Below are 27579 nucleotides of genomic sequence, written 5' to 3'. Positions count from 1 at the left end.
GCCCTGGACCCTTTCCAGTTTGCATATCAGTCCAACCGTTCGACTGATGATGCCATCTCCACTGCCCTCCACTCAGCCCTCACACACCTGGAGACAAAAGACTCCTATGTCAGAATGCTGTTCATAGACTAACTCAGCATTCAACACAAACATTCCTCAGCAGCTCATTCATAAACTGGACGAGCTGGGACTCAACACCTCCCTGTGCAACTGGCTGCTGGACTTCCTGACGGGGAGAACACAGGCTGTACAGGTCGGCAGCAACTCCTCCAGCACCATCACATTGAACACGGGGGTCCCCCAAGGATGTGTGCTGAGCCCCCTCCTCCTCACTCTGCTGACCCACGACTGCACACCAACATCCACCTTTAATCTCTTCATTAAGTTTGCGGATGACATGACTGTGGTGGGTCTCATCAACAATGGCGATGAGACAATCTACAGGAGTGAGGTGAGCCGCCTGGCCATGTGGTGCAAGGACAACAATCTCCGCCTGAATGTGGAAAGACAAAGGAGATTGTTGTGGACTTCAGGAGAGTGCACACCCAGCATGCTCCACTATCTATCGACGGTGCTGTAGTGGAGAGGGTGAGCAGCACCAAGTTTCTGGGTGTGCACATCTCTGAAGACCTGTCCTGGAGCAACACCACCACATCACTGGCCAAAAAAAGCCCAACAGCGTCTGTATTTCCTCCGCAAACTGAGGAGAGCAAGAGTCCCGGCTCCCATCATGCACACATTCTACAGAGGCACCATCGAGAACATCCTGACCAGCTGCATCACTGTGTGGTATGGTGCCTGCTCCAAGACTCTGCAAAGCATTGTGAGAGCAGCGGAGAGGATCACTGGTGTCTCTCTCCCTTCTCTTATGGATATCTATAACTCCTGCCTCATCCGCAAAGCCATCAGGATTGCAGGTGACCCCACCCTCCCATCTCACAGCCTCTTCAGTCTGCTGCCGCCAGGGAGGAGACTGCGGAGTCTCCGGGCCAAAACCAGCAGGCTCAAGGACAGTTTCTTTCACCAGGCGGTCAGGAGGCTCAACTCCCTTCTCTGTTCTGCCCCTCCTCCCCCCCTCTGCCCCCTGCCACAGATTCTGCCCGCACACCCCCCTGCAGCATCTGTCACCCTCACAGTCCCCCCCCCCCCCAAAAAAAAAAACACACACTCACATACTCAACGTTCATTAACACACTGAACTCAGGGACTGCACATTTCACTTTACCTCACTCATTTGCACTATTCCGCACTACCTCACCTTAACAGCTATTAGTTTATTGCTTATACTGCTTCTATCATGTTTACCTGCTATACCTATACATTACATACATATACACACACACACACACACATATATATACACACACAATATATGAGTGATTCCACGCTTATGGGTACTGAAATGGGGACATGAACTTATTTTTAAAAATTCACCTAAAACCATTTCTTTTTTTACCATCAGGTCACAAAACATGTAATCTTTAATGAATGATATGTTAAAAGATAACTTTAATTTTCTGAGATGTAATAAAAACATATTTATATGCCAAAGTCAAGCCTATGAGTTCCAAAATGATGTCTGTTACATTACTTCTGTTACGATTGTCCATCTCGCGTCTGTTACAAATTAATTACAATCTAGCTATATACCATGTTAATCTTATTGAAAGAATGTGTATGTTTATTCTACTACACATGTTTATTAATTATATTTGCTAAAACATCACCTTCCTATGTTTCAAAAAGTAATTCTACATTGTTAAAATTGAGAATATATATATGTCCACAACACTTCTGTTACGTTCTGACTTTGGCATATAAATATGTTTTTATTACATCTCAGAAAATTAAAGTTATCTTTTAACATATCATTCATTAAAGATTACATGTTTTGTGACCTGATGGTAAAAAAAGAAATGGTTTTAGGTGAATTTTTAAAAATAAGTTCATGTCCCCATTTCAGTACCCATAAGCGTGGAATCACTCACATTATATATATACACACATACACGTGTATATATGTGTGTGTATATATATATATATATATATATATATATATATATATATATATATATATATATACACACACACACACACATATATATAATATATAGTGTGTATATATACACACACACATATATATATATATATAAAATATATAGTGTGTATATATACACACACACGTGTGTGTGTGTATATATATATATATATATATATATACACACACACTAATATATATATATATATATATATATATATATATATATATATATATATATAGTGTGTGTGTGTATATATACACGCACTATTATATATATATATATATATATATATATATATATATATATATATAGTGTGTGTGTATATATACACACACTATTATATATATATATATATATATATATATATATATATATATATATATACACACACACACACACGTGTGTGTATTATATGAGTGTTTAGTCTATGTCTAGTTCTTATCTAGCGTGTTTATACTGTTTATTTCAATTATTCTCTTTTTATTTATTGCATTGCCTGTTTGCACCGTGGGTCAGAGAGGACTGAAATTTCATCTGTGCTGCATGTCGAGCATGTACAGTGGTGCTTGGAAGTTTGTGAACCCTTTAGAATTTTCTATATTTCTGCATAAATATGACCTAAAACATTATCAGATTTTTACACAAGTCCTAAAAATAAAGAGAAACCAGTTAAACAAATGAGACAAAAATATTATACTTGGTAATTTATTTACTAAGGAAAATGATCCAATATTACATATCTGTGAGTGGCAAAAGTATGTGAACCTCTATGATAAGCAGTTAATTTGAAGGTGAAATTAGAGTCAGGTGTTTTCAATCAATGGGATGACAATCAGGTGTGAGTGGGCACCCTGTTTTATTTAAAGAACAGGGATCTATCAAAGTCTGATCTTCACAACACATGTTTGTGGAAGTGTATCATGGCACGAAGAAAGGAGATTTCTGAGGACCTCAGTAAAAGTGTTGTTGATGCTCATCAGGCTGGAAAAGGTTACAAAACCATCTCTAAAGAGTTTGGACTCCACCAATCCACAGTCAGACAGATTGTGTACAAATGGAAGAAATTCAAGACCATTGCTACCCTCCCCAGGAGTGGTCGACCAACAAAGATCACTCCAAGAGCAAGGCATGTAATAGTCGGTGAGGTCACAAAGGACCCCAGGGTAAGTTCTAAGCAACTGAAGGCCTCTCTCACATTGGCTAATGTTAATGTTCATGAGTCCACCATCAGGAGAATACTGAGCAACAATGGTGTGCATGGCAGGGTTGCAAGGAGAAAGCCACTGCTCTCCAAAAAGAACATTGCTGCTCATCTGCAGTTTGCTAAAGATCACTTGGACAAGCCAGAAGGCTGTTGGAAAAATGTTTTGTGGATGGATGAGAGCAAAATAAAACTTTTTGGTTTAAATGAGAAGCGTTATGTTTGGAGAAAGGAAAACACTGCATTCCAGCATAAGAACCTTATCCCATCTGTGAGACATGGTGGTGGTAGTATCATGGTTTGGGCCTGTTTTGCTGCATCTGGGCCAGGACAGCTTGCCATCATTGATGGAACAATGAATTCTGAATTATACCAGCAAATTCTAAAGGAAAATGTCAGGACATCTGTCCATGAACTGACTCTCAAGAGAAGGTGGGTCATGCAGCAAGACAACGACCCTAAGCACACAAGTCGTTCTACCAAAGAATGGTTAAAGAAGAATAATGTTAATGTTTTGGAATGGCCAAGTCAAAATCCTGACCTTAATCCAGTCAAAATGTTGTGGAAGGACCTGAAGCGAGCAGTTCATGTGAGGAAACCCACCAAAATGCCAGAGTTGAAGCTGTTCTGTATGGAGGAATGGGCTAAAATTCCTCCAAGCCGGTGTGCAGGACTGATCAACAGTTACCGGAAATGTTTAGTTGCAGTTATTGCTGCACAAGGGGGTCACACCAGATACTGAAAGCAAAGGCTCACATACTTTTGCCACTCACAGATATGTAATATTGGATCATTTTCCTCAATAAATAAATGACCAAGTATAATATTTTTGTCTCATTTGTTTAACTGGGTTCTCTTTATCTACTTTGAGGACTTGTGTGAAAATCTGATGTTTTAGGTCATATTTATGCAGAAATATAGAAAATTCTAAAGGGTTCACAAACTTTCAAGCACCACTGTATAGCATATTTGACAAAGTTGACTTGACCAGTTTCTAAAATACTCAAACCAGTCCATCTGGCACCAACACTCATGCCATGTTTAAAGTTAATTAAGCCAAGCTTTTAAAATAATTTGGATGGGAGGGGAACCCCACCAGAAAGCAAATACCACTGGACAGGAATGACAGGTATGGTTGGAACCTTAAATCTGCACATCTTTGTGGCACAAAAAAGGTAGGACACATTTTTGTTTCAAAGAAATACTTTATTGTACCTGAAAATCTGAATTTAAAAACAGGAGAGGTTGAAGAATGTTGAATAAATAAAAATTACAACTATAAATAAACTATAAACTTCAGTAGCATGTACAAATCTAAAATAAAAAGGGTGATGTAGCAAATTCTCAAGGCATTTAAAAATACACAAAATTAAAATAGCTTATGTTGTGAAAATCTACAAAACAAAAACAGAAAAATGAGAAAACAACCCCAGCCCCTATTCACCTGCTTGAAATGTTCATTTTCCATTGCTCACCATTAAAGCAGGCTCAATTTCATTACAAGTGAAAATACAAGGCAAGTATCATTCTCGCTCAACACAAAAACACACACACACACACGCACCTTAACACTGCCAACCAACACAAGACACAGCATCATCAGGACAAAACCAGAAGACCGTGTCCCCATCAACATCACACCAATTGTAAAAAGCACAAATTCAAACAAATTAAGTGTCGATTTCCAAAGTGGAACGATCCTGGAACCTTTCCAAATAGAAAAGGAGTTTTAAGCTCACTGTTCTCATAGTAACCAGGGGTGTAAACTTCAGGCTTCCACACAATACGACTTTGATTATTTAGGCTACAGTTAGATATTTCATGTTTCCACTGAATCTGCTACAATACGATTTGATTTAGTAACCTCTGATCAACATGTGACCAACTTTGCTCAGATCCTGGAGTAAGTCTACATTTAATTTGCAAGTGATAAGGTACACAAGGACTTAAGTATTGGTATAATGAGCAAATCACCTTGCTAGCTTATTTACACATCAGTTTAAAAATATGAATTATTTAATCAATTTCTAACCAATTTTAATGACAATAACCAATTATTGCTTCGATTCATCTCAGTCATTGCATCAATTTCAAGGCATCGCTCCAAATCGTCTGATCGTTATACCCCTAATAACAACCATTAGCTGATTTCACATCTAACTTGGGCATAAAAGCAGCACTGAAGGAATGTCAATTTAAAAAAAAAAAAAAAAGTTAGACAGAACATAAAATGCCAGTACTTAAAAACAAAATGAAGTGGATATTTGCAAATAACAAGAGGTCAATAGTATAGAATTATTTTTCCATTCTGAAAATGGGTGTCCAGCTAAATTAATTTGATATATTTACTTTGATTAGCATATCTGCTTTCAAAATATAATACAATATACAGTTAAGTTAGTTCTCTTGTATTAGACGCAAACAAATTGCTAGTTCATATACATATATGGTCCATTCACTGACTTTATAAATAGGGGGAAATGTTACAGTATAGCACAGATGTCCATATTGTTGCCAGTTCTTACTTGGGGTCTTCAATTGTGCCCTTACTAAGATCTGTCATTTTGGGGTATTTGACTTTTTTTTGATCAAGTTCGTTCTGTGCCCATAACAAGAGCTTCAGCAGCTTGGCCAGTTTTGGTGTTGACTCCCTGTTCTCATAGTCGAGTACTGCCTGGTTCACCTCACTCCAAACCTGCAAGAGGAGACATGTTTCACTCAGCAACCTTCTACACACAGTGCTGCCACCTTGTGGACAATTAACAGTTTAACACCAGTCTATTAAAAAATTAATTGGATTTATTTATAAAATTGTTTGTCCAATGTTATTGGACAAACAATGATGCATTAAACTGTCATTTTAATACTTGTTTGCAATAACTTTGCAGTCAATGACTGCCTTATGTCTGGACTCCATAGACATCACCATATGTTGGGTTTCTTCCCTAGTAATGCTCTGTTAGGCCTTTGTTTCAGCTGTCTTCACTTCCTGCTTGTTCTTGGGGTGTTTTGCCTTCTATTTTGTCTTCAGCAAATTGCATGCTAATTGGATCCAGCCATTGCAGAACATTCCACTTCTCTGCCTTAAAAAAAGTCTTGGGTTGCTTTCAAATTACGCTTTGGGTCATTGTCCATCTGTACTGTAAAGCACTGTCCAATGAGACTTGAAATCATTTGGCTGAATCTGAACAGATAACATAACCCTATACACTTCTGAATTCATCCCAATGCTTTGGTCAGCAATCACATCAATAAACACAAAGGAACCAATTCCACTGGCAGCTCTACCTGCCAATGCCATAAGCTGAGGGAGTATGCTTCAGATCATGAGCAGTTGTTTCTCTTTTCCAGACTCTTCTTGTCCTGTCATTCGGGTCGATCCTTTTCTCGTTTGTCGATGGGAGGTTTCAGAACTATACATGGTTTTTAGATGTTTCTGGCAAACTTAAACCTGGTCCTTTTAAGGCTTACAAATGGTTTACATCTTGTCATAAACCCTCTGTATTTACTCTGGTAAAGCCTTCTTTTGATTAGTGACTGCACAGATGCACCTACCTCCTGCAGGGCATTCTTGATCTGGCCAAATGTTCTGAAGGTTTTTCTTCACCAGGGAAAGAAATCTATCACGACCACCACAGTTATTTTCCATGGTTGGGCCCTTTTCATGTTCACCAGTGCATTCTTTTTATCAATGTACTAAATAGCCAAAACATTAGGAAGGGCCAAATCAACTCTCCGTCTCTGGTTTATTTAACTTTTTGGCATAATGATGGTTTGCTTCACAAGCAGTGACAGGTCTTTGGACTTCATATTGAGAGTTAATGGTACCAGATTCCAAACACTAATGTCACACTTAAAATCAACTCTAGACCTTTTATCTTGTGCAACCTCAGTTCCAAAAACATTGGGACACTGTGGAACATCTAAATAAAAAACAAAATGTCATTTGCAAATGATGGAAACCATATATTTCATTGAAAATAGTAGAAAGACAACATATCAAATGTTAAATCTGAGAAATTTGTAATTGTTTAATTATGCTTATTTGGAATTTAGTGTCAGCAAAACGTTTTATATTGGGGCAACAAAAGACTGGAAAAGTTGTGTAATAAATAAACAAATCTGGTTAATTGGCAACAGGTTAGTATCATGATTAGGTATCTTATTTAAAAAAAAAAAAAAGGCATCCCACAGAGTTTGAGTCTCTCAGAAATAAAGATGGGGAGGGGTTCACCACTCTGTGAAAGACTGCATGGGCAAATGGTGCAACAAATTAAGAATAAAGTTGCAAAGAATTTGGGGATCACATCAGACAGTACCTATCATTAAAACATTCAGAAAATTTGGAGAAATCTCTGTATGCAAGAGACAAGGTTGAAAACCAACATCGGATGCCCTCAGGCAACACTGCATTAAAAGCAGGCACAATTCTGTAGTGGAAATCACTGTATGGGCTCAGGAACACTTCTGAAAACTATAGCCTGTGAACAAAGTTCGTCACTGCATCCACAAATGCAATTTAAAACCATATATAAAAACAATATCCAGAACCACCCCTACATTCTCTTGGCCTGAGCACATTTACGATGGACTGAGGTGAAGTGGAAAACTGTCCTGTGGTCTGATGAATTGAAATTCGAAATTAATTTTGGAACTCATGGACCTCGCATCTTCCAGGCTAAAGAAGAGAGGAACCGTTTGACATCACAAAATTCAAAAGCCAGAATCGGTAATGGTATGGGGTGCATTAGTGCACATGACATGGGTAGACTGCACATCTGGGAAGGCAACATTAAGGCTGAATGGTTTTGGAACAACATGCTGCCATCCAGACGACATCTTTTTCAGGGAAGGCCCTGCTTCTTTTAGCAAGACAATGCCAAATCGCTTTCTGCATGCATTACAACTGCAGTAAGAGAATCCATGTGCTAAAGCGGCCTGCCTGCAGTCCAGATCTGTCTCCTATTTAAAACATTTGGTGCATTAAGAAACAAAAAAATACGACAAAGGAGACTGTGGCAGCGGGGGCGTGATCAAGCATCGGTCTGTGACAGGAGGGTGGAGCCGGGGAAGGTGAGTGGCAGATTCGCTACACCTGACTGTAATTAACCTGTGTTTTGTGTGTGTTTCCCCAGTAAACCGCTCCCTATTTTAGGAGGCTGAGAGAGAGCAGAGAGAGCGCGACCTGGGATTGGAGGCTGAGTGTGTGTCTGTGTGCTGCGAATATTTAGACTGAAAAGTTTACTAATAAATACGTTGTCACTACCTCCAAACGTTGTCCTGTCGTCCTCTGTGCTCCACCCACTCATTGTCCGCGCTACAGTGGTGCCGAAACCCGGGAAAAGGTGGAGCACCAGTGCTACAGCTCCATGGAATCCTCCCCGTTCGCGGACTTGGTCCACGCCCTCGCCACGGCTCAGCAGAGCCAGCACCAGGCACTCGTCACGCTCCGAAAGGAGCAGGAGCGCCGCTTCGAAGCCCTGGTGCTGGCTCAACAGGAAGATCGAGAGGCGTTCCGGCGGCTCCTCGCGTCGGCGGGGTCCACCAGCGCCCCGGCCGCGGGCCCGTCTCCCCTCACTGTGACCAAGATGGGCCCGCAGGACGACCCCGAGGCTTTCATCACCTTGTTCGAGCAGGTCGCCGAAGCCTCGGGGTGGCCAATGGAGCAGCGCGCGGCGCGCCTCCTCCCCCTCCTGACTGGAGAGGCGCAGCTGGCCGCATTACAGCTCCCCGCCGACCGCCAGCTGGCCTACGCCGACCTTCGCCGGGCCGTCCTCCAGCGCGTGGGGCGGACGCCGGAGCAGCAGCGGCAGCGCTTCCGCGCGCTGCGGATGGAGGAAGCAGGCAGCCCGTTTGCGTTCGGCCAGCAGCTCCGGGACGCCTGCTGGCGGTGGCTGAGGGCCGAAGATCGCGATGCCGAGGGAATCATCGACCAGGTGGCGCTGGAACAGTTCGTTGCCCGCTTACCAGCCGGAACCGCGGAGTGGGTCCAGTGCCACCGCCCGGCGTCGCTGGATCAGGCCGTAGGACTGGCGGAGGATCATCTGGCGGCTGTACCGGCGGCAGGACAACGGATGACATCGTCTTCTGTCTCCTCTTCTCTCTCTCTGTCTTCCCCCCCTCCTCCTGTGTCCCGTCCCCGCCCCATTCCCCCACCACGGAGGCGGGGGCCGGCTCCACCCCAGCCGGCCCGCCGCACCCGTGGTGCCCTCCTATTTCTCCCTTCTGTGTCTGTCTCTCCCCCCCCTCAGGTGAGTGAGCCCCAGAACACAGCTGCAGAGGGGAGGCCCGGGCCGGTTTGCTGGCGCTGCGGGGAACCGGGCCACCTGCAGCAACAATGTGCAGCGATGGAGGTGGGGGCGGTGGTGCGGATCCCCGACGCGCCAGAGGCTGCCCTCGATCGGGCCGGAGCGTATCGCATACCGGTAAGTGTACAAGGGGCTACATATCAGGCCTTGGTGGATTCAGGCTGCAATCAGACCTCGATCCGCCAAAGCCTGGTGCAAGACGAGGCATTGGGGGGAGCACAAGGGGTGAAGGTGTTGTGTGTGCACGGGGATATTCACAGCTACCCGTTGGTGTCGGTCCACATATATTTTAGAGGGGAAAAATCTATAGTGAAGGCGGCGGTTAATCCTCGCCTTACCCACTCTTTGATCTTGGGGACCGATTGGCCGGGATTTCGGGGTTTAATGGCACGCCTAGTAAAGAGTGGGTCCTGCCGGTTGACGGGGGAGGGTCCCGGTGTCGCTTTGGCGGGAGCGGCGGTCGCAGAGCCGTCTACGTCATCTCCGCGACAGGGGGAGGAGCCGCAGGCCCCTCCTCTTTCTATTGGGGAATCCCTCGTGGATTTCCCACTGGAACAATCGCGAGACGAGACTCTGCGACACGCGTTTGACCAAGTGAGAGTAATCGATGGTCAAGCGCTCCAGCCGAACGCCACCCCGTCCTTCCCCTATTTTTCCATTTTGAAGGATAGATTATACCGAGTGACGCAGGACACTCAGACGAAAGAGCGAGTCACCCAGTTATTAATTCCAAAGAGCCGCCGGGAATTGGTATTCCAGGCGGCCCACTTTAATCCCATGGCTGGACACCTCGGGCAGGATAAGACACTCGCCCGGATAATGGCCCGATTCTATTGGCCGGGGATTCGCGGCGACGTCCGTAAGTGGTGTACGGCGTGCCGCGAATGCCAGTTAGTAAATCCAGCGGCCATTCCAAAAGCGCCCTTGCGCCCCCTACCATTAATCGAGACCCCGTTCGAAAGAATTGGGATGGATCTCGTCGGGCCATTAGATCGGTCAACACGAGGGTACCGCTTTATATTAGTTCTGGTGGACTATGCAACGCGATACCCGGAAGCGGTGCCTCTTCGCAATATCTCAGCACGCAGTATTGCAGAGGCCCTCTTCCACGTCATCTCCCGGGTTGGAATCCCGAAAGAGATTCTGACTGACCAAGGCACCTCGTTTATGTCACGAACACTGAGCGAACTGTATGGGCTACTAGGTATTAAGCCGATCCGCACCAGCGTTTATCACCCACAGACGGACGGTTTAGTTGAACGGTTCAATCGCACCCTCAAGAATATTATTAAAAAATTCGTAAGTGAGGACGCACGTAACTGGGATAAGTGGCTCGAACCCTTGTTGTTTGCAGTGCGAGAGGTCCCCCAAGCCTCCACGGGGTTTTCCCCGTTTGAATTATTATACGGGCGTAAGCCGCGCGGCATCTTAGATGTACTGCGGGAGAATTGGGAGGAGGGACCTTCACAGAGCAAAAACGAAATTCAGTACGTTATGGATCTGCGCGCAAAACTCCACACGCTCACCCACCTAACTCAGGAGAATTTGCGGCAGGCCCAGGAACGGCAAGCCCGCCTGTACAACAAGGGCACGCGCCTTAGAGAGTTCACTCCGGGAGATAAGGTTCTCGTCCTGTTGCCCACGTCGAGCTCCAAATTAATCGCCAAGTGGCAAGGACCCTTTGAGGTCACACGGCGAGTCGGGGACGTCGACTATGAGGTTAGGCGAACGGACAGGGAGGGGGCGCTACAGATCTACCACCTCAATCTGCTGAAACTCTGGAATGAGGAGGTCCCCGTGGCGTTGGTGTCGGTAGTTCCGGAGAAAGCGGAGCTGGGGCCGGAGGTCCCTAAAGGGTCATTGGCATCACGTACCTCTCCGGTCCCCTGTGGAGACCACCTCTCCCCGACCCAACTCGCGGAGGTCGCCCAGTTGCAGGCCGAGTTTTCGGAGGTGTTCTCGCCCCTGCCCGGTCGCACGAACCTCATAGAACACCACATAGAGACGCCCCCGGGGGTGGTAGTGCGTAGCCGCCCTTATAGATTACCCGAACACAAAAAAAAGGTGGTTCGGGAAGAACTTCAGGCCATGCTCGAAATGGGCATCGTCGAGGAGTCCCACAGTGACTGGAGCAGCCCGGTGGTCTTGGTTCCCAAGGCCGACGGGTCGGTCCGGTTCTGTGTGGACTATAGGAAAGTCAACGCGGTGTCTAAATTCGACGCGTACCCAATGCCTCGTATTGATGAGCTGCTCGATCGACTAGGCACGGCTCGCTTTTACTCGACACTGGATTTGACGAAGGGATATTGGCAGATCCCCTTGACTCCATTATCCCGAGAGAAAACGGCCTTTTCCACACCGTTCGGCTTACACCAGTTCGTCACACTTCCGTTTGGGCTGTTTGGGGCGCCCGCTACGTTTCAGCGGCTGATGGACCGGGTCCTCCGGCCGCACGCTACCTATGCGGCCGCGTACCTAGACGACATCATTTATAGCAATGACTGGCAGCGGCACCTGCAACACCTGAGGGCCGTCCTTAGGTCGCTGAGGCGGGCGGGGCTCACTGCCAACCCGAAGAAGTGTGCGATTGGGCGGGTGGAAGTACGGTATCTGGGCTTCCACTTGGGCAACGGGCAGGTGCGTCCCCAAATTAATAAGACGGCAGCGATTGCGGCCTGCCCGAGGCCCAAGACCAAAAAGGGGGTGAGGCAGTTCCTGGGGCTGGCTGGCTACTATCGTAGGTTTATACCTAATTATTCGGACGTCACCAGCCCGCTGACTGACCTCACTAAAAAGGGGGCGCCAGATCCGGTCCAGTGGACGGAGCAGTGCCAGCGGGCTTTCTCTGAGGTAAAGGCTGCACTGTGTGGGGGGCCACTCTTACACTCCCCTGACTTCTCTCTCCCTTTTTTGTTGCAGACGGATGCGTCGGACAGAGGGCTGGGGGCCGTTTTGTCCCAGCAGGTGGAGGGGGAGGACCGCCCAGTCCTATACATCAGCCGCAAGCTGTCAGTGCGTGAGGGGCGCTACAGCACCATTGAGAAAGAGTGCCTGGCGATCAAGTGGGCGGTCCTCGCCCTCCATTACTACCTGCTGGGGCGCTCTTTCACCCTCTGTTCGGACCACGCGCCCCTCCAGTGGCTCCACCGCATGAAGGATGCCAACGCGCGGATCACCCGTTGGTATCTGGCACTCCAACCCTTCAACTTCAAGGTGGTCCACAGGCCGGGGGCGCAGATGGTCGTGGCGGACTTCCCCCCCCCTTGACGGGAGAGGGAGTCGGCTGCGGGCCGGACGGGCGCCCGGCCTGAGTCGGGCGGTGGGGGTATGTGGCAGCGGGGGCGTGGTCAAGCATCGGTCTGTGACAGGAGGGTGGAGCCGGGGAAGGTGAGTGGCAGATTCGCTACACCTGACTGTAATTAACCTGTGTTTTGTGTGTGTTTCCCCAGTAAACCGCTCCCTATTTTAGGAGGCTGAGAGAGAGCAGAGAGAGCGCGACCCGGGATTGGAGGCTGAGTGTGTGTCTGTGTGCTGCGAATATTTAGACTGAAAAGTTTACTAATAAATACGTTGTCACTACCTCCAAACGTTGTCCTGCCGTCCTCTGTGCTCCACCCACTCATTGTCCGCGCTACAGAGACCCTGAACTGTTGAGCAACTGAAATTGTATATCAGGCAAGAATGGGACATTTCTCTTTCAAAACTACAGCAATTGGTCTCCTCAGTTCCCCAAACATTTACAGAGTGTTATTAAAAGTAGAGGTGATGCGACACAGTGGTAAATACGCCCCTGTCCCAACTTTTTTTGAAACGTGTTGCTGGCATCAATTTCCAAATAAGCAGATATTTTTTTCAAAAAAAAAACAAAACAAAATTTCTCAGTTTCAAATAGGATTATGTTGTCTTTGTACCATTTTTCAATGAAACAGAGTTTCTCTGATTTGCAAATCACCACATTCTGTTTTTATTTACATACACAGCTTCCTAACTTTTTTTTTTGGAATTAGGGTTTAAGAGAAATAATGAGGAAATAGGAGACTCTGCTTATAGAAGAGCTAGGCAGTCAACTGTTTAGTGTTGTTCCTTTAAATAATGGGGGGCACCTGTGGACATCTGACCATCACACACACATGCTTGTTGAACATCTCATTCCACTTTGCTGTTATAATAACCTCCACTCTATTGGGAAGGCTTTCCAGTAGATTTTGGAAAGTGTCTGTGGCGAACTACCCATTTCATCTGTAAGAGCATTAGTGTGATTGAGCACTAATGATGAGTGAGGAGGTCTGGGGTGCAGTAGTTAGTTAAAAGTTAAAGTCCTTCCCGCGCCGTGTGGCGCATCAGGCGGCGCCGATCTCCGTTTCCGCAGCCCTCGGCCACTCGCCTATTACATAGTTAGGGTTACAGTGGGGGGCTAGTCCTCTGGTAACCACGAGAGTTTAACTCCCCACTTGCATCTCTATTGCAGCGTGCCTTGCCAGATGGTAGTAGGTACCATTTTTATGATGGTCTTTGGTATGACCCAACCGTGAATAGAACTCACGATCTCCCGATCGAGAGGCGGACACGCTACCACTAGGCCACTAGCTGGTCCTGGGGTGCAGTAGAGCATTCCAAAATTATTCTAAAAGGTGTTCAGTGGGGTTGAAGTCAAGGTTCTGTGAAAAAGTCACTAGAGTTCTCCCACTCCAATCTTGGCAAAGCATGTCTTATAAACTTAGGTTTGTGTATGAGGGTACTGTCATACTGCACCGTGTTTGGGCCTTTTAGTTCCAATGATGAGAACATACTTTTGGCCATACGGCGTATATTACCTATCTATCTACCTACCCACCCACACACACCCCTCACCTTCTGTCGCTGCATCATGTTAAGAAGATCTCCGAAAGGTGACTCTTCAGGGTTGTCAAAAGCAAGCAGAGCCAGAGTTCTCTCCATCTCAGTCAGACACTCTCTGCTCTCCTCACCTTGTTCAGCCAGTTGTGACTGTGCAAACTCCAATGCAGCCTCAGTCTCCCGCAGACGGATCAACTCAATCAAATGCTGCTGCTGCAAGAGATGAAAATATTTCAGTATTTCAGACATAAATCAAGGCCACTGTCCCCTATCTCCACTTTCACAGCTCTAAATTAGAGATGGCCTGATGTCACTTTTTCTGACCCTGAAACCTTGAGTATTGGCCAATAACAGCTCTATTGTGACATATTTTCCAATCTCTTCACTCGTGAGGGCATTTTTTGTTTGCGCATGGTGTCTACATAAGAAAAATCACACGATGACTTGAAGAGATGAAGCTCATCTTGTGTTAAAAAACCTTGCATTTTTCGTACGACATACTAGTGCATCTCAAAAAATTAGAATATTGTGAAAAAGTTCAATATTTTCCATCAATTATTTAAGAAAGTGAAAATGTTATATATTATAGACTCATTACACAAACTAAAATGTTTCAAGCATTTTTCTATTTTAATTTTAATCAGTATGGCATACAGTACAAAAACATTAAAAAAAAACCTCAAAATATTAGAATTTTTCATTTCGAGTTTGAGTAAAACAGTATGAACACAGTGTATCTCTCGGTCTAGTTCAGTACACACAACCACAATCATGGGGAAGACTGCTGACTTGACTGTTGTCCAGAAGATGATCACTGATGCCCTCCACAAGGAGGGTAAGCCACAAAAGGTCATTGCTGAAAAGGGTGCACAAGCAACAGGGATGGCCGCAGTCTTGAGAGGATTGTCAAGAAAAGTTGATTCAAGAACTTGGGAGAGCTTCACAAGGAATGGACTGAGGCTGGTGTCAGTGTATCAAGACCCATCACGAACAGACATCTTCAAGAAAGGGGATACAACTTTCACATTCCTAATATCAAGCTACTCCTGAGCCAGAGACAGTGTCAGAAGTGTCTTATCTGGGCTAAGGAGAGAAAGAAATGGACTGTTGCTCAGTGGTCCAAAGTCCTCTTTTCAGATGAAAGTACATTTTGCATTTAATTTGGAAATCACGGTTCTAGAGTCTGGAAGAAGAGTGGAGAGGCACAGAATCCAAGGTGTTTGAAGCCCAGTGTGAAGTTTCCACAGTCTGTGATGATTTGGGGTGCCATGTCATCTGCTAGTGTTGGTCCACTGTATTTTATCAAGTCCAAAGTCAACACAGCCATCTACCAGGAGATTTTAGAGCGCTTCATGCTTCCATCTGTTGACGAGCTTTTTGGAGATGCTGATTTCCTTTTCCAGCAGGACTTAGCACCTACCCACAGTGCCAAAACTACTACCAAATGGTTTGCTGACCATGATATGACTGTGTTTGATTGGCCAGCCAACTTGCCTGACCTGAACCAGATAGATAGAGAATCTATGGGGTATTGTCAAGAGGAAGATGAGAAACACCCAACCCAAAAATACAGATACGCTGAAGGCCACTATCAAAGCAACCTGGGCTTCAATAACACCTCAGCAGTGCCACAGACTGATCACCTCCATGCCACACCGCATTGATACAGTAATTCATGGTAAAGGAGCCCCAACCAAGTATTGAGTGTATAAATTAATATATTTTTCAGAAGTTGGACATTTCTGGATTGTAAATCCTTTTTTTGATTGATCTTAGGGAATATTCTAATAATTTGAGATACTGGATTTCTGATTTTCTGAGGAGACTGAGGCTGATGACTCAGAGGTGGACTCGTCCATTACCCAAGCCGAAGTCACTGAGGTGGTTTGCAAGCTCCTCGGTGGCAAGGCACCGGGGGTGGATGAGATCCGCCCTGAGTATCTCAAGTCTCTGGATGTTGTGGGGCTGTCTTGGTTGACACGCCTCTGCAACATCGCGTGGCGGTCAGGGACAGTGCCTCTGGAGTGGCAGACTGGGGTGGTGGTCCCTCTTTTTAAGAAAGGGGACCGGAGAGTGTGCCCCAATTATAGGGGAATCACACTTCTCAGCCTCCCAGGGAAGGTTTACTCCAGGGTACTGGAGAGGAGAATTCGACCAATAGTCGAACCTCGGATCCAGGAGGAACAATGCGGTTTTCGTCCTGGTCGCGGAACACTGGACCAGCTCTATACCCTTCATAGGGTGCTCGAGGGTTCATGGGAGTTTGCCCAACCAGTCCACATGTGCTTTGTGGATCTGGAGAAGGCATTCGACCGTGTCCCCCGTAGTATTCTGTGGGGGGTGCTTCGGGAGTATGGGGTTCGGGGCTCTTTGCTAAGGGCTGTCCGGTCCCTGTACGAACGGAGCAGGAGTCTGGTTCGCATTGCCGGCAGTAAGTCAGACCTGTTCCCAGTGCATGTTGGACTCCGGCAGGGCTGCCCTTTGTCACCGGTTCTGTTCATAATTTTTATGGACAGAATTTCTAGGCGCAGCCAGGGGCCAGAAGGAATCCTGTTTGGGAACCACAGGATTTCATCTCTGCTTTTTGCGGATGATGTTGTCCTGTTGGCTTCTTCAAACCAGGACCTTCAGCATGCACTGGGGCGGTTTGCAGTCGAGTGTGAAGCGGCTGGGATGAGAATCAGCACCTCCAAGTCCGAGGCCATGGTTCTCGACCGGAAAAGGGTGGCTTGCCCTCTCCAGGTTGGTGGAGAAGTTCTGCCTCAAGTGGAGGAGTTTAAGTATCTCGGGATCTTGTTCACGAGTGAGGGAAGGATGGAGCGTGAGATCGACAGGCGGATCGGTGCAGCCTCCGCAGTGATGCGGTCGCTTTACCGGTCCGTTGTGGTGAAGAAGGAGCTGAGCCAAAAGGCGAAGCTCTCAATTTACCGGTCGATCTACGTTCCGACTCTCACCTATGGTCATGAGCTTTGGGTAATGACCGAAAGAACAAGATCGCGGATACAAGCGGCCGAAATGAGTTTCCTTCGCAGGGTGGCTGGGCGCTCCCTTAGAGATAGGGTGAGAAGCACAGTCACTCGGGAGGAGCTCGGAGTAGAGCCGCTGCTGCTCCACATCGAGAGGAACCAGCTGAGGTGGCTCGGGCATCTTTTTCGGATGCCTCCTGGACGCCTCCCTGGGGAGGTGTTCCAGGCATGTCCCCCCGGGAGGAGGCCCCGGGGAAGACCCAGGACACGCTGGAGGGACTATGTCTCTCGGCTGGCCTGGGAACGCCTCGGTGTTCTTCCCGAGGAGCTGGCCGAGGTGTCTGGGGAAAGGGAAGTTTGGGCTTCCCTGCTTAGACTGCTGCCTCCGCGACCCGGTCCCGGATAAAGCGGAAGAAGACGAGAGACGAGAGACGAGAGATTTCTGATTTTCATGAGCTATAAGCCATAATCATCAAAATTAAAACAAAAAAGGCTTTAAATATTTCACTTTACATGTAATGAATATAGAATATATGAAAGTTTACCTTTTTGAATTAAATTATGAAAAAAAGGAACTTTTTCATGGTATTCTAATTTTTTGAGATGCACTAGTACATCATGAATCTGAGGGACATCTTTTCTGATATTTCACTCCGATGTCACTCCCAGTGTTTTCCCACGGACAAGACACGCACTGTCAATGTCGAACAAGTTCAAAATTTAAATTCTTTTGATCAACTTCCGTATTTTTTTTTTTTTGTGGCTGTCTATACAATATAAAAAACACTGCATGGTGGTGTAATATCCGTGTAATATCCTTTCTCTGGGCATGTAAGTGATTATATATATAATTTTTTTAAACTACTAAGCTTTGAAACGAGTGATTTTTTTGTGAAGCAAATGACCATACAAGGAAGAAATTTATACAGTCGTAGGAAAAAGAAAGTACACCATCAATTCTAAATTTTTATTCATCAGGGCCTAAATAACAATTACGTAGTCCTCACCAACTTCTATAAACAGATTTCACTCGTCATTTCCCCCAAAAAAGTAAAACAACATTTGGAAGCCAGGTGGGACAAAATAAGTACACCCTACAATTCAGTAACATACATATACACGTTATTTACCAGCTGGGAGGGCCGTGTTGTGAAATACCGTGACTGAGGTCTTGAAAGTACTGACCGAGGTCACGGTATTTCACCATACGGACCGACCTTAAGCTGGTAAATAATATATTTAAATTTTTTTTTTTACCAAATTCTAACAGAAAACGAGAGCGCCCGAAAGGGAAACCCGAGCCGAGGCGAGACACCATTTTGAATCCTCATTCACGGCTGTAATGCAAATGGCTTCCTCCTCGGTATACAAGTGCACTTCCATGGCAGGAAAAAAAAAAAAAACAACACTCCATTTTGTCACCCATGTAGTCCCCTATTTATACAAATAGGAGTCATTCAGGATTCAGCCATGTTTTTGCTCGGTGTTAGCAACAGTTACAGGTTTTTAGCTTTCTCCTGAAATGTTTTCTTTATTTCTTCTTCCTCAGGGTAGTAAAACTCGCTTTCGCTGTGAACACGGTCATTATCGCTATCCATGCTGTAAAATTAATGCTATTCTCCTGAGAAATGCTATCAAAAATCTTATACATTTTTGCCAATCTTATAAATAAATCTTACAAAAAAAAAGATAAATGTTGACAAAAAAAAAAAATGCTACTACATTTGTTGTTGTGAACAAGCGAGTCGCCAGAGGTCCATAACCAGGGTCCATATCATAGGATACGGACCCGCTCGCCAGCCAATCAGAGCGCAGGATTTGATGGAAACCGGACTGCGAAAAAAATAAAGAACCATCTTTAACAACCACCACCTGATGAAAACATTTCCTGTCAGAGCCCATCAGTCTCACATTGTTTTGGAGAATTGTTGGCCCAGTCTTCTTTCAATTTCTTTAGCTGAGTTTCATCTCAGTTCTTAAAATAAAATACAAGACGCTTGCCAACAAACCCCCACAATATACAAATATTTTCTTTGTTTCATACTCCTCTCGGAAAGCTATTTTCAAAGCTCATTTCAGTACTACGCTTTGTAAAGATTAGGCCTGTCACGATAAATTTTGTTGGACGATATATTGTCTCAGAAATTGTGATAAACGATATTATTGTTGCCATCTTTTCAAGACAATTTTATGCCACTAGTAAAAAAAAAAAATCATGCAAATACACACTTTCAAAGAACAGTAAACTTTAATTAAAAAGTCAACTTATTCAATTCAACAGTGGAACATAAAAAATATATAAATCAGGGATGAGAGTGGGTGCTGATGAAAAAAAAGCAGAAAATCTGTAATAAGGGGGGGTCCGGGGGGACACCTCCCGGGGAATTTTTTTTCAAAATGAGACCTTACACACCCCATTTCCTGTAATCTGAGCTGTAGTTAATTAAGACACCTGATGCCCATTTTAATACTTATTGAAATAAAAACACTATTATATAGAACAATATGTATCAAAATCAATGTGTGTATTGCATTAATTCAAAATAATATCTACATTTTACGGGGACGGGTTATTACTCATTGTCAACATGACTTGTTTTTCTAAAAAAATGTCGATTAAAATTCATAGTTATTTACAGTTCCATTAATAATTCAAATTTTCATATATTCAATATATTGAATAAAATAAAAACATTCATATCTTATGGAAACTGACCTTTTCCTAATGCAGGGATGAGAATGAAAAATATTTAAAAAGTCTGGAAAAAAAGCCGGGGGTTTGGGGACCGCAGGCACCCAGCGGGGCCCAGGGGCAGAGCCCTGGTGGGGGCCCAGGGGATGGGAGCTAATGATTTTTGGCTATTTTTTTTTTTACCCCAAAACCATCAATTTTATCAGCAAAAAATTGCAATTTATTTGGAAATAAATTCCCCTTCTTGGTGGACTACCAGGTGAAAATGATTAATATGGTACAAGAGACTTGTTTTTAATCAATTCACATTTGATGATTTCAACAAATCAATGCACCTTTTAATATAAACGAGCTCTACAGTATTATATTTCTGCATTTTTGCTATTCATGTCTTTGAATACTCTAATCCTTTAAAATGAAGTGCAAACTAGAAAAAAGTTCTATCATACAATTCTCTTAAGCTTTCTTCTGTTGTTATCATAGTAGCAGGAGGTCCTGCATATTAAGCAGGCAACATTCAACATCACTTATCACTTCCCTTTCAACTGGTGTGTGTACTAACTAGGTTTTATCTGGACAGGATGTTGTGTAATGTAATACAGATACCATATGGTCAATTTGAAGATCAAGATGGTGATTTTGAATTAAAGAACAGGCATGTACAATTGGCATTACATATTGGAAATTTTTTTTAAATCAAAAACTACAGTGGTGCTTGAAAGTTTGTGAACCCTTTAGAATTTTCTATATTTCTGCATAAATATGACCTAAAACATCATCAGATTTTCACACAAGTCCTAAAAGTAGATAAAGAGAACCCAGTTAAACAAATGAGACAAAAATATTATACTTAGTCATTTATTTATTGAGGAAAATGATCCAAATATTACATACCTGTGAGTGGCAAAAGTATGTGAACCTTTGCTTTCAGTATCTGGTGTGACCCCCTTGTGCAGCAATAACTGCAACTAAACGTTTCCGGTAACTGTTGATCAGTTCTGCACACCGGCTTGGAGGAATTTTAGCCCATTCCTCCGTACAGAACAGCTTCAACTCTGGGATGTTGGTGGGTTTCCTCACATGAACTGCTCGCTTCAGGTCCTTCCACAACATTTCAATTGGATTAAGGTCAGGACTTTGACTTGGCCATTCCAAAACATTAACTTTATTCTTCTTTAACCATTCTTTGGTGGAACGACTTGTGTGCTTAGGGTCGTTGTCTTGCTGCATGATCCACCCTTTAAGATTCAGTTCATAGACAGATGTCCTGACATTTTCCTTTAGAATTCGCTGGTATAATTCAGAATTCATTGTTCCATCAATGATGGCAAGTTGTCCTGGCCCAGGTGCAGCAAAACAGGCCCAAACCATGATACTACCACCACCATGTTTCACAGATGGGATAAGGTTCTTATGCTGGAATGCAGTGTTTTCCTTTCTCCAAACATAATGCTTCTCATTTAAGCCAAAAAGTTCTATTTTGGTCTCATCCATCCACAAAACATCTTTCCAATAGCCTTCTGGCTTGTCCACGTGATCTTTAGCAAACTGCAGACAAGCAGTAATGTTCTTTTTGGAAAGCAGTGGCTTTCTCCTTGCAGCTCTGCCATGCACACCATTGTTGTTCAGTGTTCTCCTGATGAACATTAACATTAGCCAATGTGAGAGAGGCCCTCAGTTGCTTAGAAGTTACCCTGGGGTCTTTTGTGACCTCACTGACTATTACATGCCTTGATCTTGGAGTGATCTTGTTGGTCAACCACTCCTGGGGAAAGTAACAATGGTCTTGAATTTCCTCCATTTCTACACAATCTGTCTGACTGTGGATTGGTGGAGTCCAAACTCTTTACAGATGGTTTTGTAACCTTTTCCAGCCTGATGAGCATCAACAACGCTTTTTCTGAGGTCCTCAGAAATCTCCTTTGTTCGTGCCATGACACACTTCCACAAACATGTGTTGTGAAGATCAGACTTTGATAGATCCCTGTTCTTTAAATAAAACAGGGTGCCCACTCACACCTGATTGGCATCCCATTGATTGAAAACACCGGACTCTAATTTCACCTTCAAATGAACTGCTAATCCTAGAGGTTCACATACTTTTGCCACTCACAGATATGTAAAATTGGATCATTTTCCTCAATAAATAAATGACCAAGTACAATATTTTTGTCTCATTTGTTTAACTGGGTTCTTTTTATCTACTTTCAGGACTTGTGAAAATCTGATGAGGTTTTAGGTCATATTTATGCAGAAATATAGAAAATTCTAGAAGGGTCCACAATCCTTCAAGCACCACTGTATAAGTTCATCTCGGCCTAAAAAATTTGGGTAGACGCTCCCGCGCGGCACATGCCAGCAATTCCCGTCCCCCTATGAAATGAGCAATAAATAGGAGAGTTATGCATGGTATCATACCTAAAATTTTATCAGAAATATAGATATGATACCATGATTCTCCCCAACATGCTACATTAGATAAGCTAACCCCATTTATAAAAGATACACACATGAGTGATTCCACGCTTATGGGTACTGAAATGGGGACATGAACTTATTTTTAAAAATTCACCTAAAACGATTTCTTTTTTTTTACCATCAGGTCACAAAACATGTAATCTTTAATGAACGATATGTTAAAAGATAACTTTAATTTTCTGAGATGTAATAAAAACATATTTATATGCCAAAGTCAGAATGTAACAGAAGTGTTGTGGACATATATATTCTCAATTTTAACAATGTAGAATTACTTTTTGAAACATAGGAAGGTGATGTTTTAGCAAATATAATTAATAAACGTGTAGTAGAATAAACATACACATTCTTTCAATAAGATTAACATGGTATATAGCTAGATTGTAATTAATTTGTAACAGACGCGAGATGGACAATCGTAACAGAAGTAATGTAACAGACATCATTTTGGAACTCATAGGCTTGACTTTGGCATATAAATGTTTTTATTACATCTCAGAAAATTAAAGTTATCTTTTAACATATTCATTAAAGATTACATGTTTTGTGACCTGATGGTAAAAAAAGAAATGGTTTTAGGTGAATAAGTTCATGTCCCCATTTCAGTACCCATAAGCGTGGAATCACTCATATATGACATGTATTTGAGATTATATACGTGTATACACACACACACACACACACACACACCATGGCATTGATTCGTGCGTTATACATTAGAAATATAATGCATATCGGTTTGGTTTGGATCGGTCACCAAACAGGAGAACAGCAGGCTGCAACGGACAATAAGGTCTGCAGAGAAAATTGGTGTCAACCTGCCCTCCATCCAAGACTTATACTTGTCCAGAGTCAGGAAACGGGCAGGTAACATCTCTGCGGACCCATCACACCCTGGTCACAATCTGTTTAATCTTCTCCCCTCAGGGAGGCGATATAGATCACTGTATGCAAAAACAACCAGACACAAGAACAGTTTCTTCCCTCAGGCTGTCTCTGTGATAAACAGCTAAAATCCAGATTCATATATCAGTAATATCACTTGCAAAATATCTGCACACTCATACTGTCATTCTGTGCTCACTGTTACTTATATTATATTTATACTTATTTAAATTTACTATTCATCTTTGCACTATGCACCATACTGCACCAAAAGGGAAATCCTTTCTGTGATGAACAGCTAAAATCCAGATTCATATATCAGTAATATCACTTGTAAAATATATGAACACTTATACCGTCATTCTGTGCACAATGTATACTTTATATTTATTTAACTATTCCATACTTGACTTACCTGGATTACTTTGCACTATGCACCTATTTTTGCTGTTGTTTGCTTGTTTGTGTATACGCTTTTTATCTGTTTTGTACTATGAGAGCCAAGTGAACCGGAGTCAAATTCCTCGTGTGTCCCCACATACCTGGCAATAAATGTGTTTCTGATTCTGATTCAAAAACCAATCAGTTCAGCGTATGTATGGACTCTGTATGCGATGTTTTCAAAAGAGAGGCGGGAGTAACCAAAAATTTCTGATCAAGAAGGCGGAGGCTGTTATGCTGATTACGTGAAAATGTTTTATTTGATTAAAAGGTGTCTGGGCCATGAACAATGTCCACATCACCATTGGATTGTTGTTTACATGTGTCATGTTACACGAACTCGGTCAGGGCATGCTGCAGGTCTTAACTGAAGCACTTCAAATTAAGGGTTAGCGGGCTGCTAAAGTTTACAGGCACATCACAAGTAAGACTCGATGCAATATTAGCCAACATTAGCACAATTTGATATGATTTAATAATGCCTTTGTGACCTTAATGAACACCAGTTGTCAGTATCAAGTCGGATTGTTATTTACATGCCACACAAACTTAGAAAACAGTCATATTCATATGTTGTCGTCATTTTTATACACTGAATACGAACTGTTGTTAACTGATTCATTTTACAAGCTAATGTTACATTCCTCAAGGACAGTTTGCTAGCTTGCTCGCTAGCAGCCAGTCACTGCACTGCAACCGCACTTGCTAATTGACATGGTAGCCAAACATGCTTGCTGTTTTTGCGACCAAGCCCCCAGAGCGAATATTCATGAGCGAATTTTGTGTGGCGTTTCGCCCAGTGGAAACCTACAGTAACCATTTGTGTACCGCGCACGGAGTGTGACTTTTTTTTTTTCTTCAATCAGAAATATTGGTAGGGACCCATCCATACCCAATTCTACGCCTATGTTCTTTACAACAGAGCAACGTGTTGTTGTCTTTTCCCCCATTCAGTGGATACCCTGGCTGGATAACTGTTGCATGCTGGGAGGCCCTGCCTCCAACAGAGAGCTGCGCGAGACGACAGAAAACAGTGCGGTGTTTTATTCAGTCAATGGGTCAAACTAATACTCTGGTGACTTCCCTATGTAGATGTACAGCGCATAAATGCCAATACTGGGGTTAAAAAAAAAAAAAAAAAAAAAGAGTTCATTTTCATTTACCATACGATAAGTCAGTATATCGAATATTGCGACAGGCCTAGTAAAGATGCTCTGTATTCAGCCTTAAGTATGTTCAGGGATGAGAATGAAAAATATTTAAAAAGTCTGAAAAAACCATGGCCTAGGGGTTCCAGGGGGGCAGGGCCCAGGGGCTAATGATTTTTGGCTATTTTTTTTATTTATTTATTTTCTTTATTATTAGACAGGGAGATGATTATTATTAGACAGGGAGATTATTATTAGACAGGGAGATTCTTTTGTGTAATCTGAGCTGAAGTGGGTTTTGTACTTTGGTTTTTTGGGGCGAACGTACGCTCTCTCTGCCATGCCGATCCTGTAGGCTGCACTGACTCAGCTGAAAACTCCGGTCCTCGAGAAAAGAGATAAAAGCCCGCCCACACTGAAAGTTGATTGGCTTATTTTGCTGAGTAACCCAATCAGGATGCTCTTTGTCTGGCATGCGCTACATGAACAAGCACACAGGCAGTGTTGCCACATTGGGCGGTTTTAAGTGCATTTTGGCGGGTTTGGAACATATTTTGGGATGGAAAACGTTAGCAGTATCTGGCAACACTGCACACAGTCTCCCTCGCGTGCGCACATTCTAAGATGCGTGATGCAGACCTTAATGTTGCGCGCGCACGCTCAAAAACGATCATTTTGGTCTGAAAAAGTCGGAAATCCGCCGATCGTCGGAAAATTCTCATCCCTGTATGTTGTTAATGATAAACGACAGCATGCTTACCTGAAGATGGAAGTACAGATATCGGTTGGTGTCCAAGAGTTCTGGATGAAGGCTGTTAATGAGAGAGATGGCTTCCTGAATCTGCCCTTTCAGAATCATCTCCCTGATCTTTATCCTCTCATCCAGCGAGTCCAGATCCACACTGGGCTCAATGCCCGATTCCATCCGGAACTTCTCTGCAGCCTCCTTAAAACCCTCTGTGAAAAACAAACAGATAAATCTAGTTGGAATTTATTCTTTTAAAAAAAAAAAAAATCACGTCACATGAATGCAGTTTGATGATATAGTGTAAGGTTTTCAGTCACAGTGGAAATTATTAACTCAAACACTTCATATGTGCGTGGTGGTCTGTAAAAGTCGCCAGCTGTCACTATGATGGAATTCTGTCATAAAAACCTAGGTTTTTTTTTTTAGAACCTTTACTTTAAGAAAACTATTTTACCAAAATGACATGGAATTAATTTTATAGAGTAGCTTTGCATACTAGTGCATCTCAAAAAATTAGAATATTGTGAAAAAGTTCAATATTTTCCATCAGTTATTTAAGAAAATGAAAGTTATATATTATAGACTCATTACACAAACTAAAATTTTTCAAGCATTTTTCTGTTTTAATTTTAATCAGTATGGCATACAGTACAAAAACAAAAAAAACCCATCTCAAAATATTAGAATTTTTCATTTCGAGTTTGAGTAAAACAGTATGAACACAGTGTATCTCTCGGTCTAGTTCAGTACACACAACCACAATCATGGGGAAGACTGCTGACTTGACTGTTGTCCAGAAGATGATCACTGATGCCCTCCACAAGGAGGGTAAGCCACAAAAGGTCATTGCTGAAAAGGGTGGCTGGAAAAGGTGCACAAGCAACAGGGATGGCCGCAGTCTTGAGAGGATTGTCAAGAAAAGTTGATTCAAGAACTTGGGAGAGCTTCACAAGGAGTGGACTGAGGCTGGTGTCAGTGTATCAAGACCCATCACGAACAGACATCTTCAAAAAAGGGGATACAACTTTCACATTCCTAATATCAAGCTACTCCTGAGCCAGAGACAATGTCAGAAGTGTCTTATCTGGGCTAAGGAGAGAAAGAAATGGACTGTTGCTCAGTGGTCCAAAGTCCTCTTTTCAGATGAAAGTACATTTTGCATTTAATTTGGAAATCACGGTTCTAGAGTCTGGAGGAAGAGTGGAGAGGCACAGAATCCAAGGTGCTTGAAGCCGTGTGAAGTTTCCACAGTCTGTGATGATTTGGGGTGCCATGTCATCTGCTGGTGTTGGTCCACTGTATTTTATCAAGTCCAAAGTCAACACAGCCATCTACCAGGAGATTTTAGAGCGCTTCATGCTTCCATCTGCTGACAAGCTTTTTGGAGATGCTGATTTCCTTTTCCAGCAGGACTTAGCACAGTGCCAAAACTACTACCAAATGGTTTGCTGACCATGATATTACTGTGTTTGATTGGCCAGCCAACTTGCCTGACCTGAACCAGATAGATAGAGAATCTATGGGGTATTGTCAAGAGGAAGATGAGAAACACCCAACCCAAAAATACAGATATGCTGAAGGCCACTATCAAAGCAACCTGGGCTTCAATAACACCTCAGCAGTGCCGCAGACTGATCACCTCCATGCCACACCGCATTGATACAGTAATTCATGGTAAAGGAGCCCCAACCAAGTATTGAGTGTATAAATTAATATATTTTTCAGAAGTTGGACATTTCTGGATTGTAAATCCTTTTTTTGATTGATCTTAGGGAATATTCTAATAATTTGAGATACTGGATTTCTGATTTTCATGAGCTATAAGCCATAATCA

At 43.4% G+C, this 27579-nt stretch overlaps 1 protein-coding gene across 1 annotated transcript in view; it reads right to left on the bottom strand.

Moving 5' to 3' along the window:
• Positions 1-4428: 4428 nt before the first annotated feature.
• Positions 4429-27579, bottom strand: part of gid8a (GID complex subunit 8 homolog a (S. cerevisiae)) — a 35665-nt gene continuing 12514 nt past the window's right edge. The window contains exons 3-5 of the mRNA XM_060931950.1: positions 25758-25954; positions 14403-14600; positions 4429-5938 (exon numbers count right to left, since the gene is read on the bottom strand). Of these exons, the coding sequence (XP_060787933.1) occupies positions 5765-5938; positions 14403-14600; positions 25758-25954 (569 nt within the window). The 3' untranslated portion in view covers positions 4429-5764. The remainder of the gene's footprint in view (positions 5939-14402; positions 14601-25757; positions 25955-27579) is intronic.

Source organism: Neoarius graeffei, chromosome 10 (genome assembly GCF_027579695.1).
Source record: "Neoarius graeffei isolate fNeoGra1 chromosome 10, fNeoGra1.pri, whole genome shotgun sequence".
Classification (NCBI taxonomy): domain Eukaryota; kingdom Metazoa; phylum Chordata; class Actinopteri; order Siluriformes; family Ariidae; genus Neoarius; species Neoarius graeffei.
Note: the sequence above shows the minus strand (reverse complement) of the source record. Positions and strands in the feature narration are given on the sequence as shown.